The sequence below is a fragment of the Crocodylus siamensis genome, chromosome 5 (genome assembly GCF_052110815.1).
Source record: "Crocodylus siamensis isolate JL-2025a chromosome 5, ASM5211081v1, whole genome shotgun sequence".
Classification (NCBI taxonomy): domain Eukaryota; kingdom Metazoa; phylum Chordata; order Crocodylia; family Crocodylidae; genus Crocodylus; species Crocodylus siamensis.
In genome coordinates, this window is record NC_143399.1 from 167,105,930 (window position 1) to 167,123,992 (window position 18,063).

The 18,063-nt window shown below is 42.5% G+C and overlaps 1 protein-coding gene across 5 annotated transcripts in view; it reads right to left on the bottom strand.

The window, feature by feature from the left end:
• Positions 1-18,063, bottom strand: part of DYNC1I1 (dynein cytoplasmic 1 intermediate chain 1) — a 294,891-nt gene that overhangs the window by 249,544 nt on the left and 27,284 nt on the right. For 3 of the 5 annotated variants that reach the window (XM_090046985.1, XM_090046982.1, XM_090046984.1), the window contains exons 2-4: positions 13,844-13,958; positions 9,807-9,921; positions 2,919-3,009 (exon numbers count right to left, since the gene is read on the bottom strand). In XM_090046985.1, coding sequence (XP_089903111.1) covers positions 2,919-3,009; positions 9,807-9,921; positions 13,844-13,951 — 314 coding nt within the window. In that variant the 5' untranslated portion in view covers positions 13,952-13,958. Of the gene's footprint in view, positions 1-2,918; positions 3,061-9,806; positions 9,922-13,843; positions 13,959-18,063 lie in introns of all 5 variants that reach the window. The other 2 variants (XM_090046983.1, XM_090046981.1) reach the window with 1 other exon arrangement.

Below are 18,063 nucleotides of genomic sequence, written 5' to 3' on the forward strand. Positions count from 1 at the left end.
GGGGCCCTGCAGGCTGGATAAAATGGCCTGGTGGGCTCCATCTGACCCATGGGCCACATTTTGCCCACCCGTGTCTTAGGTAAAGAGTAGATGCATATTGTAATGGAAAGGAAGATAACAGTTTACCTAAACATGGCCATGATAACTAGGCAGTGTGCAGATAACTGAATAAAAAAAATGAAGCTATAACCTTGGAAGAGCCCCTTTGGGATTGGAAATTCCATATAGGGTTCAAAGAAATTTCAATGTTCAAGATGCACACAGACAAATGTTGTGTATAAAAGACACAATCACAAATAAATCCCCAGAAAAGTCAGCAAACAAATGGACACCTGATGTATGCTGAGAACATGCTGGAGTTTTATAAGTTTTAAAAGATGACTTATGAGGTTCCCAATACTGTCGGTAAGTCCCCAACATACAGAATAAATCAGTGTGAATTCATATTCTTCAGACTAATAATACAAAACACCCAAAGTCCACAGGTATCCGATATTCACTATTCTTTTCTTACTAGGTTCATCAAAATGTAACATAAGAAATGCTATGCCTACAGAGGTCCAGTATTTGCTGTGTCACAGGGGAACAGTAATTATGTGAGACCTATCTAGACTGATCTGTCCCCTGCCCCTCTTATTTTACAGCTTCCAGCATTTAGAGACCTAGGAATCACTCACTTGTCCATTCTTCAATGAATGGGCTATTTTTGCCATTTTTCACTAACTTAACTGATGTTTTGCTCCTGCCTGCCAATTTCACCAACATTTTACCAATTTTTCCAATCTTCTTTTACCATATTACTGTTTTATCACTTTTACCATATTTTACTGTTTTTATAATTTTTCTCTGACCTCACCAATTTTTTTACTGTTTTTTACTATTTTACCCTGCTTTTCTATTTTTTTTACCCTTTTCCCTGCAGCTTTACTTTTTTTACTGACTTTCCCATTTTCACTGTTTTCCCTGACTTTTATTACTGTTTTTACTCTTTTTCTCTAACTTTACAGGTTTACCATGTTTACCAGTCTTTATTAATTTTCCCCCATCTTGACTGTTTTACCACTTTCCCCCAACTTCAGCTTCTTTAACCCTCTTTACTTACTTTACCATTTTTATTTTGCCAAATATATTGGGTTTTTAACCACTGCAGTAATTTGTTTTACTAATTTCTTACAAAAAACTATTTGTTCCTAACTACCTATCCTTTACCAGTTTTATCATTTTTATCTTTCTCCATTTTTCTCATCAATTTTTCCCTGAATTTCCTGTTTTAACTTTTACCTTTTTACTGTTTCCAAACTTTACTATTTTTATTGGTAAAAACAAATTACTTCATCAACTCTACAGTTTGTAACAGTAAAATTTTTACCATTTTCTTACAATTTTTTCCTAATCTCACCATTGTTAATAGGCAACTTTTATTGGTTTTAACACTTCCCCCTTTACAATATTTTCACTATTTCCCAAATTTTATCATGTTTAGTGGTAAATATTTTATTTTTTCACCATTCCCTCCCATTTTATCATCTATTTTTTAATATTTAATTGTTTTTTTCAACATTTCCCCCCCACTGGACTATACCATTTTACAACTCTAAGGAAGAAAGTAAAATAAATTTCTTAATCCATCTGCACTAGCCCATAAATTAATATTAGCACCAATGCATGTTTATTTAAATGAAAGCATCCAGTAGGGGAACCATTTACCTTATGGACATCAACCACTAAAGTATCTCTTTCAATCTCAGTATGTGTTTTAGAAAGTATTTTCTTGTACTTCTTGTGTTCAAGCAGTCACCCTATGAGCAGATTGGGATCCACTGGATCCTGAAACCCATTGAGGGTGAGATTATAGCTGTTACTTTACTAGTGAAATGGGTGGCACCAGGCAGGTCACACCATGAACAAGGATGCCAATTCCAGTTTAATGAGATGACTGATAAATTCGGAACTGCATTATCTTCTAGCGTCTGCCATATTCTGTATGGATTGCTTGAAGCAGCTGAAAGAAAGTTCAAATGATCTTGAGGGAGTTGTGTGACATTATATATTGAAACCCAAACTACCATTGCCAAAATACATTTTATAGGAAAGAATGTCATTGTGATTAGCAGCCTGTGAGTTCCTTGCAAGTACTTGCCAATCCTGTTAATATACATGGGGTTCTGACAGATTAGTATCAACTGTCTCTTTCTATGACTTTGGGACTACTTTCATTCCCAGGTTTGTAACTTCCTTGCCATACATGCTCGTAGTTCCCTTACTTAATGAACTCCACAACCTCTGGAGTCCATGCCCACATGTAGGGTTGAGTAGATTTCATTAGAAACCTTGGTAGACCTACTTGACTCACTCTACCCACAGCTCTTTGATATCCATAGTTTGCAGAGAGGAGAATTTCTGAAGTGCCCCAGATGTTCCAAGAAGTTTCTAAATAATCTATTCCCAAACCCTGTCTCCCTCTCCCTCACTTTTGCCTACATGTATTATGAAGAATTCTATCATCAAAATCTCAGATTGATCAGTATTACACATTTAATATTGTGGCCAACACAAGTTTAGTGGGACTATTTTAATGTATAAGGATTACTTGTGTAATCGAGCATTTGCAGGAACAGCCCCTTTTCTGTGTCCCTAATCACATTTCCATATGGAGCAGACAGACTTCTAAAAATTGCTTTACACACAGGCCTGATTTCTGCTTATTAGTTTCTATTGACTATAATTTAAGATCACCCCTGTTCCATAATGTTACTTGATATATATCATCATCCTTTTTTACATGGTAACACATGGTATAGGATGTAGTAAGAAATGGAGATGAAAAGTCTAAAATGTATTTGTTTAAATAACTAAAAATAAAAGCATGATGCAACTAGAAGAAACATTCTTTGAACACTATACAGATGTTGTCTTACCTTCCTACTGGTCCCAGATCTCCTGAGTCCTGGCTGCCAGCTTCACTGGGAGTGCTCACTGATTTCGAAGAGGGAGACATAGGGGTTGGGACTAAATAATGAAAATAACAGGTATCCCATGTTAAAACATGCAGCGACTGCACTGATGAAGAACAGTGTCAGACAAATCAAAACCAATGAAAGAAATGATAGTGGATGGATGATTAGGAGTATTTGAAATGGTGAAAGCAAATAAGGAAAGGAAAGAAAAAGAAAAGGAAGAGAATCAAGTGAATTTTAAATAATTTTTTGGAAACTTTATAACTGAAACTAATTTAGACAGGACTGAAAGCCAATTCTGGTTCTATAGATAATACACCGTGGTGGGGAGAGCTATCTTTGTTTCTTTAATTTTAAATGTGAATTGTGAGAGGGATACAGATAGAGACACACAGACAGAGACAGAGGACATTTACAGGCGTGCTCTGGGAGGTGGGGGTGGGGGCATGCTTTAATTAGCGCAGCTCTGAGAGCCGTGCTAATTAAAAGCACCCAGAGCATCACATGTATCAGCGTCTCCATGCCAAAAAAGGAGGGCAGGGCACTTTGAACTAAAGCTCATCAAATGAGCTTTAGTTCAAAGCTCCCCAAAGCCATTTTTCAGTGCGGGGACACTGATACACATGACACTGGAGTCTGCTGTAGTGCGGCAATCACCACACGTCAGGAGACTTGATTAATTGAGTCTGCTCCAATGCACTGTAATTACAGCACAGCCTCTCTGCATGTGTAAAGAAGCCCAGAGAGATGAAACAGAGAGAGAGGCACAGAGAGATAGACAGAGAGACCATATATATGTTTTGCTTGTTTGTTAGGAATCTAGGCCAAAGCAAACGCCTTTAAATTCTAATAGCACTAGGCAATTAAATAATTGAATGTAAAAGTAAAATATAAGTAAAATAATTGAATGTAAAAGTAAATATACTGCCTACTGGTCACATTTTGCAGTTTCTTCTTGTAAATAAAATATAAGGGGAAAACAGAATAGAGAAATCTGCCCAGTGGAAAAAAACTCTCCAAAAAATCAAGTGAGAATGCATATGAACTTGTTGCATTTTAGTTGTTTTGCTGTTTTTTTCTGTTTTGTAAGGTAATTTAAATTTCAAAGAGACATAATGAATCTGTTGTTTGGGACCTGATATATCCCCATTGATAAATAAATAGACATTTGATCAGACCCTGAGAGTTCTTTTTCTGTGGCTAAGAAAAACTACTGGAATATACTATTTGCCTGTATATGCAAAGACAGGTCTGTCTTACCCAACTGGAAAGAAAAAACTTATAGCTTAAGGTCAGCCTGAGTTAAAGCTCTTATCCAGAGAAATAATCAATACAAAAAGTAAAAACATTCTGAATATTTTTTCCAAATTGTCTCAGCAATATGCAAACAATGAAAAATGTAGGGATGGCCCCTGTCTGTATTTAATGCAACTGTTCTTAGGAGCAGCCACATGGAAGAAAGCACAGTAAAGAGAGGGATTTTAATGCAACAGTGAACTGTTTGGTTCAAATCACGTGCATTTCCTTTAACAGATTTAACAAAGTAAAACTTTCAACTATTTTGTTATACCTTATAATGTATAATAACATATCTGTCAAAAGACCTAGATTTTGCATATGGCCAGACATTTCATACAAACTGTCACTAGGGACTGTCAAAGAAACAAATGTACTATAAAGAGTGAATTCATTTTCATGACAGCCCTTTGACAGGGACAGGTATGCAGCGGTTGCTTAAACATTCCATGTCCACTTATTTCACAGCTATTAGTTTTACTTGAAGCTCTGTGTGTGTGTGTGTGTGTGTGTGTGTGTGTGTGTGTGACCAAGGCAAAACTATATATATAGTTTTGAATATATATATGCAAAGGCAAAATTACAGTCCTTAGTACATTTTAATTGTCAATTTAAAGGGAGAAAAATGGATTTCTATTGCTTAACTAAAAAAATAATTGTATATGTTAAATTAAAGTTCTTTTGATAATGTCATAGAGAAATTTATCACTTCAAGTTAAGAAGTTGGACTATTCTGAGTGTTTGTATACATTTTGTTTTAGATACTACAAAATTATTAGACCATAATTTGGGGATGAGTAGATTGAGTATTTTGTGTTTTTTTTCTGTTAAAATTACTATTAATCCATTGCTTTTGTAGCATCTTTACATAATATATAAAATACAATATATTTAAGATCCAAGTCTATTAAGGAAAGGCCTAGGCAGGAACAGATGCATCCTGAAGATGAATGCATGGCTGTACAGATGGTGTCACCAGAAGGGATTTTGCTTTTTCAACCACAATATGTTTCCAAGAAGGATTGCTAGGAAGAGACAGGAATTGCCTAACAAAGACAGGGAAGGGCATCTTCACAGACAGGCTCTCTAACCTAGTGAGGAGGGCTTTAAGCTAGGTTTGCCAGGGGATGGAGACCAAAGCCCTAAAGTAAGTGGGGAAGCAGGTCATCTGAAGGAAGCAAAAGCAGGAGGGGAAAGCAGGGGAGGCCTTTTCATTCTTACTGAGGAAGTAGAGAAATCAGCTAATTACTTTAAATGCCTGTACATGAATGCACAGAGCCTAGAAATCAAGCAGGAAGGACTGGAAGTCCCTGTACAGTCACAGAACTGTGATGTGATTGGAATAACAGAGACTTGGTGGGAGCTCGCATGACTGGACCACTGTCATGGATGAGTATAAACTATTGAGGAAGGACAGGCAAGGGAGAAGAAGAGAAGGAGCTGAGCTTTACGTAAAAGAGCTGTATGATTGCTCAGAGCTCCAGTATGAAACTAGAAGACAGATCTGGGTTACAGTCAAAGAGGAGAGCAACAAGGGTAACATTGTGGTGAGTATCTTCTATAGACAACCAAACCAGGAAGATGAGGTGGATGAGGCCTTCTTCGAACAGGTAACAGAAGTTTCCAGATCACGGGCCCTGATTCTCATGGGGGACTTCAATTACCCTGACATCTGCCTGGAGGGCAATACAGCAATGCACGGGCAATCCAGGAAGGCTTTGGAAAGTGCTGTGGACAACTTCCTGGTAGAAGTTTTGGAGAGTTGGTTGTGGTTTTCTTTATCTGCTGCTCACGAACAGGAAAGAATTTGTGGGGAACATAGAAGAAGATGGCAATTTGGGCAGCAGTGACCATGATACTGAGTTCAGGATCCTGAGGAAAGGAAGGGGAGCAGCTGAGTAAGGACCCTGGACTTCAGAAAAGCAGACATCAGCTCACTCAGGGAACTGAAGAACTCACTGGACTTCAGAAAAAAGACTTTGGCTTGGCCAGGATCTCTGGGAGCCAGTCTGAGGGGAAAAGAAGTCCAGGAGAACTGTTTTTACTTTAAAGAAACTTTAGCAAGGGTGCAAAAGTGAACCATCCCAAAGCACAGGACAACTAGTAAGTACAACAGAAGACTAGCTTGGCTTAGCAGGAAACTCTAGCGTGAGCTAAAACACAAAAAAGAAACCTACAAAAAGTCGAAATTTGGGCAAATGTCTAGTGAGAAGCATAACTATTGTCCAGGCATGCAGGGATGAAATCAAAGAATCATAAAAAAATTAGGGTTGGAAGGAACCTCAGGAGGTCATCTAGTCCAACCACCCCTCCCCACCCTCCCCCGCAAAGCATTACTATCTGCATCTGGGGCTCCTGTTACTGTAAGGACAGAACCGGCAGTAGATGGAGCCCAGACAACAGAGCAGGGGTTAGCCACAAGAGGGAATTCAGCAAAGAAACACTGCTGCCTAGGCATGGAGCTGCCCATTAGAGGGAAAGGGTGCACCTGTAGGCAGTCAGGGGACCTCACCATAGGGTAACTAGGCTAGGACAGGGAATAGGGAGCTAGGACAAAATGTTTAGACCCAGCATGGGTTTAGTTGGTCTTACAGCCAGCGGGCTTGGGAGTCTTTAGTTATAGCCAGTGGGCTTATTCCTTTGTTGCACTTTAGACTGGTGGTTTGGGTTGGGTTGGGTTGGTTGGGATTATCAAGGGTTGGTGGAGGTCCCAGTAGTACCTAAGAGGCACGAGAGTGTCTTGAGCCTGTCAAGGGATGAGGGAGCCCAGGACAGAGAGTAGGCTTGAACACAAAGGCAGGCTACAGCCAGAGACAGATGGTAACCTAGCATGTGCTGGAAACAGGTAGGGGACAGGGGGCCCAGACAGGGCCAAAGCACACTCAGTTCCCAAAGCAGGTCAGAGACAATGCCTGGGGGCCCAGAACCAAAGTACTGAGATAAGAGCTGGAGCCCAGAAGCCAGGTCCAGCAAAGTGCGCGCAGGCTGGAAGGGCCCACTAGAATAAAGGGATGGAGGCTGAGAAGGGCGAGGTCCTGACAAGGGAGTGATGGCAAAGTAACACATGTGAGGCATGGGTATGGCTGTAGGGATGGTCAGAGGCTGTGAACAGCCCTAAAGCCTACAGATGCCTAAGAGGGCAAAGACAAGCTAGCAAGACCCACTTAGCATAAAGGCAGGGTTTAAACTGATGGAGTCTGGGAGGGACCTGCTGAATGTCAGGAAAATGGTGGTCTGCTGTAGGACATATTAGGGAGCCTTCCTTCTGATCAATTAAATACATAGCAGGTGAATGAGAAGGGGGAAGTACCCCAGAACAGGAGTCCACAGCAAACACTGAGTGGTCACCAGGGGGTATCACAGACACTCCTGGAGCCTGAACTTGCTACACCAAATATATCATCCTGACCAGGGCTTTGTCTAGCCAGGTCTTAAAAACCTCCAAGGATGGAGATTCTACAACCTCTCTAGGTAATCTGTTCCAGTGTTTTACTACCCTCCTAGTGAGAAAATTCTTCCTAATATTCAACCTAAACTTCCCTTGTTGCAACTTGTTTCATCCTCTGCTATCACTGAGAACAGTCTAGCTCCATCCTTTTTGACAAGTTGAAAGCTGCTATTAAACCCCGCCTCCTCAGTCTTCTCTTCTCCAGACTAAATAAGCCCAATTCCCTCAGCCTTCCCTTATAAGTCATGTGCCTCAGTCCCTTAACCATTTTCATTGTCCTCTGCTGGACTCTCTCCAATTTGTCCACATCCTTTCTGTAGTCGGGGGCCCAAAATTGGACACTTCCCCTCTATCTGCTGGCAACATTCCTACTAATGTAGCCCTGTGTACTGTTAGTCTTCTTTACAACAAGGACATACTGTTGGATCATATTTAACCTCGTGTCTACTGTAACCTCCAGATCCATTTCTGCATAGCTCTTGCTTAGGTAGTCACTTCCCAGCCTGTTGCGGTATATAGGATTGTTCAACCCTAAGTGCAGAACTTTTGCACTTCTCCTTATTGAATCTCCTAAAACTTCATTTGGTTCAATCCTCCAATTTATCTATGTCTCTCTGAATCCGAGAGAGAATCCTATGCCCTCCACCATATCTACTACTCCCCTCAACTTGCTGTCATCAGCAAGCTTGCTGGGGTTGTGCTCCATCCCATCCTCCAGGTCACTGATGAAGACATTGAACAAAAGGAGAACCAGGATCCACCCCTGGGGCACTCTGCTTGAGACCAACTGCCAATTAGACATCAAGCCATTAACTACTACCTCTTGAGCCCGACAATCCTGCCAGTTTTCTGTCCACCTTACAGTCTACTTCTCCAACCTGTACTTCCTTAGTTTGCTAACAAAAATGTTGTTGGAGACTGAAACAGGATACCTAGAGAGGCTGTGGAATCTTAGAGGTTTTTAAGACCCCAGGTAGACAAAACCTTAGCTTGGATGATATAGTTGAGGATGATCCCACTCTGAGCAGGGGGTTGGAATAAATGACCTCCTGAAGTCCCTGCCAATCCTAATATTCTAGGATTCTAATGATATCTACTGACTGGAATCACAGTAATATGCTTTACTGAAATAGGGATGTATTTCTATAAATGCTGGTTGCTTCAACTGAGGAATCGAGATCTCAGTTCAGTACATTATCCCTACTCTGAAAAATCACATAAGCATGTACGTTCAAGAATCAAGGCCTGACTGTTTTCTTGAATTTCTAAAAGACTCTAAATTTTGTAAAATCTTAGCCCCATTGAAATCAGTGTCACAACTTCCATATTAATAATAATTGATTTTTTCTAGGAAATTTATGATGCTTTTAAATGAAATGGAAAGAGAAATAAATGAAAAACAAGCAAACTAGTTTCTCACATCGGGGACCACAGATTAAATCACACACAACATAAAATATATGCAAGTCACATTAATACAACCACAACAATTAATGAAACTTATAGGATAAAGTTAAGCCACATGTATTGAAAGTGAAGACTTAGGCTTTAAGAACTAAACAATCAAAAAACAGGAAAGCAAAAACAGTACTGATAAATTCTACCTCAGCAATAAAAAAAGAATTGATGACATATCTGTTACTATTTTATATTTCTCTTAATTATCTCCCTTTACGGCTTTATTTGTTTTAAACTATAACACTCCATATACATACTTCCCTGTTGCTGTATATAGATACCAGAATTGTATTTATGGAGCAATAACTGGAACTAAAGAAACAGGATATTAAAAAGAATGGCATTTTTTGTGGTGTTGGGTAGATGAGAGAGAATATGAACAGCAAACAAAGAAATTAAAACTACTGACATTCACAGATGTTCCTTGTTTGTATTTATGAAAATTCCTTTATAAAAAACAAAGCTGATGTTTAGTGATGCCAAGTACTGGGATCGCTATGAATTGGTGTTTATGGATGACATGAATGGCTTCCAAGCAAAAGAGTTTATTCTGTTAACACAGCCAAAAATAAAGGGAAGCATGCTTTAATAGAAAGAAGGAATTAATTGAGGAAAAGTCAAATGTTAATAGGTGCTTAGCTAAGTACCTAGAGGTGGTTCTGGGGATATACCAATGCTCTGTAATAAAGCCTCAGTCTCTCTTCTTTTGCGGTCTAGATCTGAATCCTCCTGGGTCGGTTCTTTCTTTTGTTGCAGATCAGCCTATTATAAAGAGAATTAACAAATAGCTTAAGTGAGATAAACTAAGATTTCTTGACTGCAAGGAAGATATTTACTTGCAATAATTCCTGGTCCATAATAGGAGTACTGTGAAAGACAAGCAGCTAAAAACTTAAGGGATTTATAAACAATAATAATAATCTCATCCAAAATAAACTGGAGGACTCCATTGATTTTTGGGCTGGACCGATAGAAAGTCATTTTCAGAAACTGAGACAAACTGCATGGACTAGGCAAACATTCATTTAATGGCACACTGGGATCTCTTCCCCAACTCCAAAAATCATGCCTTCTGCCATCTCACACATGCATTGCAGGACACACAATTTTGGAATCAGAGATCAGATGCCAACTATGCCATTACATCTTGCCTGGACAGGTTCATGAACCCTGGGGCTGGAACCAACAGGCCTGGTGCCAGGCCTGGGTTCTACAGTACAGCCAGTTTCAGATTCCAGCAGGTCCCAATCAGCTGCTTGCCAGTCTCAGCCCTGGGACTGCACCAGGGTGCCAAATAGATCCCAAAGCCCTGTGCACTGGGATATCAAAAAACCTCATATATAGACCAGCTATACCTATTTTTTAAGGTCCCAGTGTGCTGGGGCCCCACGATCTAGGATGTGGGATCCACATGCTCTGGATGTTAGAACACTGTGTGTACAGCTGGCTGCACATGTAGTTTTTAAAGGTTCCAGAACAGGGGACCCCATGATCAGGGAACCTCAACCATTCCTGGGGTCCCCATGGCCGGGATGTGTCAAGTGCCTTACCCCACAGCTCCTGCACTGTGAAGTAAGGGAGTCAACCTGCTGGGGCACAGGCAACTCCATGACTCTCCATGACCTGGCTCCCCTGACCCAGCTGATGAGTGTCCCCCAATCAGTACCCTGAAAACAGCGGAGTGCAGCCCCATGCAGAGCTGTGCCACATAGCAGTCAGCCTGCCAACACAGCAGAGATGTCAGCCAAGCCTCGCCATTCAGTCTGCATCAGGCTGCATGGTGGGGACCATGTCACACATTCAATTTAAGGGAAGATGGCATTTAGCCGCAAAATTACACACTTGTAGAATAATTTTGTGGCTTGGTTTCTCATTTAGTTGCACCATTAACTGCTTGAATATGTGGTCAGGTTACTATTTAAAATTCCATTAACTGGTTAATCGTGTCTTAAAATGTACAATCTGGTAGGGGCCTATAACTAGTATAAAAACGAATGAATGAGGCGCTGCTCCTGCTCCCATTTGAGTCAATAGTAGAACTCTTAGGCTAGGTACAGACATTCAAAAAACCTGAGGTGAAATCTATCTAAGTTATGTGGTTTTCTGTAAGCAACGTAGTTTAGATCAGTGGTCTCCAAACTTTTTTGCTCATGCACCCCTATCATTAAAACATTTTTGAGCACACACCCGCTATCAGTAAAAAAATTTTGAGCACGCACCCCCAATATATGTGTATTTATATAAATAGAAATAGATGTTCTAATATTTTCTTCCCACACCCCAGTGGATTGTCTTGCATGCACCCCACTTTGGAGACCATTGGTTTAGATCATTCATGATCAGAACACAAAATTGCCCTTTGGTGGGGGAGCAAATCTTAGACGGGGTTCCACCATTTTTAAACCAGCCTATGAGTGCCAGACTTCTGTTCTTCTGGGTATAGACTGGTTTTGTGTGCCAAACTTCTGTTCAGTTATGAGTATGGACAGGTTTCCAATCACTTATACCAGTAAAAATGTAATGTCTGTACCTGGCCTCCATGACAAACAATGAGAGTTCAGAATCCACAGTAAGGGGAGCAAGTGCTCTGAATTCCTTGAAATCTGATTTAATTTCTGTGAGACACTCATGACAAAGAAGTTTTACCAGGGATAGAAGGTTAGAGGGTGTCTGAGTCCTCCTAGATCTTGAAACCTATGATAAGAGAGGCAATTTGCTGTCATGGTTGCTTTCTCTCTCCATTGTCTTTCTAAATGAATTAGGTGGGGAAAGGTGGCTGTTTCTCCTCCTATTCCCCTGCTAACTTTTGGGCTGTTTGTTAGTAACTGAACAAAGCCATCCAAAATTAAAGGAGATGAAAGACGCCATAAATTGGAAATCTGATTTCTTATATCACATCACATTCCATAGTAATTCTATAAAATACATGTACAATATTAAAGTGTCAGTTTAAAAGGAAACCAGTTATTAGTAAAGGATAACAGGTGCTTTAAACTATAGTAAGTGTTGACATTTGAAGGAAGGAAAATATAATTGCTTAATGCTTTTTTGACTTTGCATGAAAATTAATATCCATTCCCTGTCAATTCTCGCCTCTATTCTGCTAAGTGACTGAATAAAAAGAAGTATAAATCCCTTAATGAAAAACCTAATGCATATTGTCAAGGACAAATAAACTAATATGTCAATCACAGTTTAATAGAACTGAAGGCTGCACAAATGCCAGGAGGCTAAAATGCAATTGCAATTATGCTTTACTTTACTGGAGAATAACAATTGTGAACCTGTTACCTTAGCCAGATCGAGCCTGTCTTAGGACTATGAAAATACTTATTATGGTTGTAATAGCTTTAAAAAGTCAACCCCCTTTCTATCTCCCTTAGCAGAATAGAGCTCTCTCCTCCACGAGAAGAAAACCAGAAGAAAGCCCTAAAGCAAATCATATTTTCTTTCTACATACAGATCATATCATGTCAGCTAGGATTACCATATTTCCAGTTCCAAAAAAGAGGACATGTGTCAGGGGTGGGGGCATATGATTGTGGGGGAGGCAGTGATATGACAGTGCCCTATCCTTGCCCGTTCCATTGCCCCTCACTCCCAAGCCACAACCCCACCCCAGCCCTGCTGCTGCATCTCAATCCCTACTCACAGACCGCTGGCCCTGCCAGTGCCCCTCATTCCCAATCTACAGTACTCCACCCACCTGAGTCATACTGGTGCCCTTCAATCCCAACCCACAGCCCCCTGAGCCTACTGGTGCCCCACACTCCCAGCCTGCATGCCTCTGGCCCTGCCAGTGCCCCACACTCCTGACCCACAGTTCCCCGCCTCTCAGTGCCCCTCACTCGCAAACCACAGCCCCCCCCAGCCCTGCCAGTGCCCCTCACTCCCAACCCAACTCCCTGCTCCCTCCAGTCCTACAGTATCCTCCAGCTACCCCACCCACATAAGCAAGGACACCAGCGTGGCCCTGCTGCCCCTGAAGGCCCCCCACCTCCTTACCCTGCTGTAGGGGCAGGCACCCTCCCTCATCTCCTATGCTCTGCTGAAGCCCCCATGCCTCGACAGCTTCCCCCAGCACTGGCACCCATCCCCTCCACACACACACACACACACACACACACACACACACACACACACACACACAGAGTCCCCAAGCCCTGGCCCTCCAACCCCTGCTCACAATAGACTTACCTGCATCCAGCTGCTGGGACTGCTTCCACCACCCTGCCTAGCTGCATGATGGCCACATATGTGGATGTGGTTCCCCCTGCCTCCAGTCACCCTCTCCCATTCCCCCCAGCCCCAAGCAGCTCCTTGCTAGGGCAAGCCGGAAAGTCCCTGGAAAAACACTGATGCTGAGTAAAGCAAAATCCAGGACATTTGATCATATTTTTTAAAAAACAGACAGAGATCAAAGGATCAAAAAAGATGACAGGTCCAGGAAAATCCGGATGTATGGTAAACCTATGTCAGCTGAGAATAGCTTAAACGTATCTGTTTTGAAAACAATTTTTGTTTTAAACTTCCTTGACTGAAAATAAGCATTTCTATTTTGGGCCTACAGCTGAAGTAGTTACAACGATCATTTTATACATGAAAGCCATCTGGCATAAACAAATAAAGATGGTAAGACCTAAGCAAGCCCTTTCTGTCATTTAGAGATGCTATGCATATTTACCTCTTTCTTTTTCCTCTCTTCTTCCTTCCGTTTTTTCTCCTCTCTTATTTGGGCTAACCGCTGCTTTTTGCGCTCCAACTCTGCTTTTAAATCACTTTTGTCTGACATTGCAGCTCTGTTAGATGATAAAATAAAATTAGAGAAACTGAGAAAAAATAGAAGTAAACTTTTTTTTTTACTTATTTAAAATGTGACTTTCTTGCAACAGAAGTTATGTTCATGACATTACTACAAATGTGTATGTATATAGGCAGTAGGCACTGGCGCTTGGAACTACAGTGACACTGCTGAAAACAACACCTTTGTCAGGCAATTTCCCATCCTAGTTTCCCCAAAAGGTATGCAAAAATCTGTACTAATTATCTTCATTAAAGGAGCACCTTTGTCAGAAGTACCTATTTTTTGTTAGTCCTTTCAACACTTTGGGATCTAATTCAAATCTGTTGAATCATGTGGAAAGTCTCCCAGTGACTTTAACAACTCTTTTTTGGATCAGATGCTAGGGTACATATCCACAAAAGGATTTAGGAACCTAAAGTGAGACTTGGATAATATTTAGGCATTATAAATCTAATCCCACCCCCATAGTACCTTAGGCTCCTGTAAAGATCCCTAAAGGACCTAAGATTCTGCTTTAGTATAGGCCCAGAACTGCCATGGTCTTGGCAGGGCTGAAGAGGTTTGTACTAAGTGCAGCAATGCTCAACCTTTTATGTCCAGTGGGCTGGATGGGCAGTGCCCAGCCCCCCCCCCACAGACCAGATCCGGCTGGTGGACCCAATCGAATTCCCCAGGGCAGATGCAGCGGGAGGTTGAGCCAGTCCAGCCCTGATCCAGCTGTGTGGGGGAAAGGGGCTAGGCCTGGCCCCAGTCCAGCCTCATGGGGCAAGGGGGCATGGCCCAGTCTTGTGGGAGTGTGGAATGGCTCAGACCTGAACCAGCTAGGCACAGGGAGGCATGGCCCAGCCCCACAGGAGGATGGGGGCATGGCCTGGACCCACAGGAGGAAGTATGGGGAGGAAATGCGCTAGCCATGAACCAGATGCGCAGAGGGAAGGGGAAGTGGCCTGACCCTGATCTGGCTGTGTAGGGGGGGAAAGTCGGAGCTAGGCCATGAACCCTTGGTGCAGAGCTTGGGATTTCGGCAGCAGGGAGGAGTGGCAGTATTAACTGCCACCAGTACCCTACAGCCAAATTTCCTGAACCTCATGGAGCCCCATGGTCCAGATTCCAAGGTTTGGCAGGATGCATTTGGCCTGTGGGCTGGAGGTTGAGCACCCCTGATTTAGTGCATTTGGAATCTGTAAACTAAGTGTTCCTCTTTAGGGCCTATATGGGCAAGCACATTAGATATAAGCCAACAAAACAAGACAACTACCACCACTTCCATTCTGTATTAGGCCCTCCTCAAACTGGGGGAATCAAGCCAATCTCTTACCTCCCAGGACAATGCCTTAACCACAAGGCTAGATGTGTGGAAGATAAGTAAACTACACCATTCTCTCCTTCTTGATGCTGTATCATTTTGCAGAAAAATGGGCATTGTTCATTTGTCCAGAGAGACGGAGACAGAGTTAGTGAGCACAAGATTATCTAGCCCAGCACAGTGATTAGAACATTCCTCCATGAAGAAGACCTAGATTCCAGTCTCTACTCAAAGGCCAGTTTATGTCGTTTATTTTATAAAATACTTGTTTTAAAAGGAACATTGACACGTATTCTTGCTTTGAAAGGAACAAGTTAGGCACTTATATCCAGGAGAGGTTTGGGGCTGTGAGCCCCAATCTGACTCAGGTGACTACCTGCATGCCAAAACTATATCTACAACTACGAGAAGGATGAGACAAATATATTCTTACCATTTCCTGTTGGCCACCTTGGGTGCCTGTACCAGATCTAGGATTTTGAGAAGGGGGTGCAGATGGTATGGCACATCATTACACAGCACATTTTTCTCTAGATAAAGCGAAGCTAGTAGCTTTACTAATATGCTAGGGGAGCTAGCACTATATTATGCAGCTTAAGATCAAAGTAAAAACAAATATAATTATTGAAATGTTGTCTCATTTTCTAGATAATATATTACATTTTAAATACTCCAATACACTAGGAAAAAAATAGTTAAAAAGTGTGTCCCATAATCATTCTAATTAAATATCAGCTGATTGGCAGTTCCACTCCTGTGGTTCAGATTCATAAAACAAAATCTAACCTTCTTAACCATCTTCACAGTGCCTCCAATACCTCACTGTCAGTCATTTCAGACAAGGTTCTTTGGGTGAATCTGATATCTTTTATTAGACCAACTTAAATAGTTGGAGAACAATTTTTAAGCAAGCTTTCGGGTTCAAAAACCCTTTGTCAGGCTAATAAAAAACCCTTTGTCAGGCTAATAAAGGAAATCAAATTCACCCAAAGAACCTTGTCTGCCTATGTCCTTAGACCAACACAGCTACAACCTACACCCCTATCAGTCATTTCTACACTTGAATTAATAGTACCACACCTGAGTTTAGGTTTTTAGCTAAAGCTTAAAAAGGTCTGCAGGGCTGTGAAATAGAAGACAGACCTTACCAGGAGGGGCTAGCAGAGAGCAAAATTGCGGAAGAAAAGATAGTTTGCATAGGGGAATGTCAAGACCATTAAAAAGAGAGTCCTTAACACCTGTTGAGTAGAGAGAGCTCAGCAGAAGTCAGGGAGATGACATAACAAGCCCTGAAGGTAATTGACTATCTCAGGGATGTATGGATAGAAATGCTGTTTCCCCTCCCAGGCAGGTGGTTTTAACTACTGTGTGGAGCAGGGATCAAGGGGGGCACTGTAATGTCAGTCTTGGTACATTTTTATTTCATGCAAGCTAAGTCATCCTTTGACCTTATCAAGCAGTCAAACTTGGTTCAAAGTTTCTTTCTAGAATATTAAATGATGCTTACAACAGGGTCAAACTGACACGGCTCGGAGCACCCCCAGCTAGATCATGAGGTGCTACAAGGAGTTGGGAGCGAAGCTTAGGGGTCTGGGAGCTCAGGTGGTGTTTTCGTCAATCCTCCCAGTCTCAGGCTATGGGCTGAGGAGGGAGAGGAGGATCCACGCAGTGAACCAAAGACTGCGGAGCTGGTGTCATCGGGAAGGCTTTGGCTTCCATGACCACAGCCCGCTCTTTGGCGAGAGAGGCAGCGAGCTGCTGGGAAGAGATGGCCTCCACCTCTCTCCCCTGGGGAGGAGGCTCTTCTCAGCCAGGCTGCCTGACCTGCTCCACCAGGCTTTAAACTAAGCCCGCTGGGGGATGGGGGGAATACTGCCACTGCTGGCCCACTGAGCGACCCTTGCAAAGCCAGCAGACCAAGGCACTTCAGGGAGCCCACCCCTGCCCCAGCCCTGGCACAAACTGTGGGCAAGGCAAGAGCCCCTAAGGGCACACTTGCCTGCCTGTACACTAATGCCAGGAGCCTGGGCAACAAGCAGGAGGAGCTTGTCCTCCTGCTCAGTGCAAAGAATTATGACATCATTGGGATAACGGAGACCTGGTGGGACTCCACCCATGACTGGACCACAGGTATAGAGGGCTATACCCTGTACAGGAGGGATTGTGTTGACAAAAGGGGCGAGGGTGTAGCTCTCTATGTGAAGGAAAGCTACATGTCCCTGCAAGCTGATGTTGGCGACCAGCATGGACAGCTAGAGACCATCTGGGTAAAAATTCATGGGAAAAACGGCACAGGGGACACAACGGTGGGAGTCTACTACAGACCTCCCACTCAAAGTCCCGAGCTTGACCAGGAGTTCACCCGGGAACTGACTGAGGCCGCTTGCTCCAGGACCTTGGTTGTCATGGGTGACTTCAATTACCCGGACATCTCCTGGGAAGATCACTCAGCAAAATCCGAGAGGTCGCAAAGCTTTCTCTCGTGCGTGGATGACCTCTACCTGACTCAAGAAGTCTATGGCCCAACGAGAGGCAAAGCGCTGCTCAACCTGGTACTGGCTACGGGGGACGACCGCATCAGTGACCTAGTGATCGACGGGAAGTTGGGTGACAGTGACCACGAGCTGATCACCTTCACCATCCGCCGTAAAGCTGGCAAGTCAGTCAGCAACACAGAAGTCCTTGACTTCAGAAAAGCCGACTTTGACAAGCTCAAGAGGCTAGTCGGTCAGGCCCTCAGGGACTGTGAACCCAGGGAGATGGGAGTTCAAGAAGAGTGGTTGCTTCTCAAGGA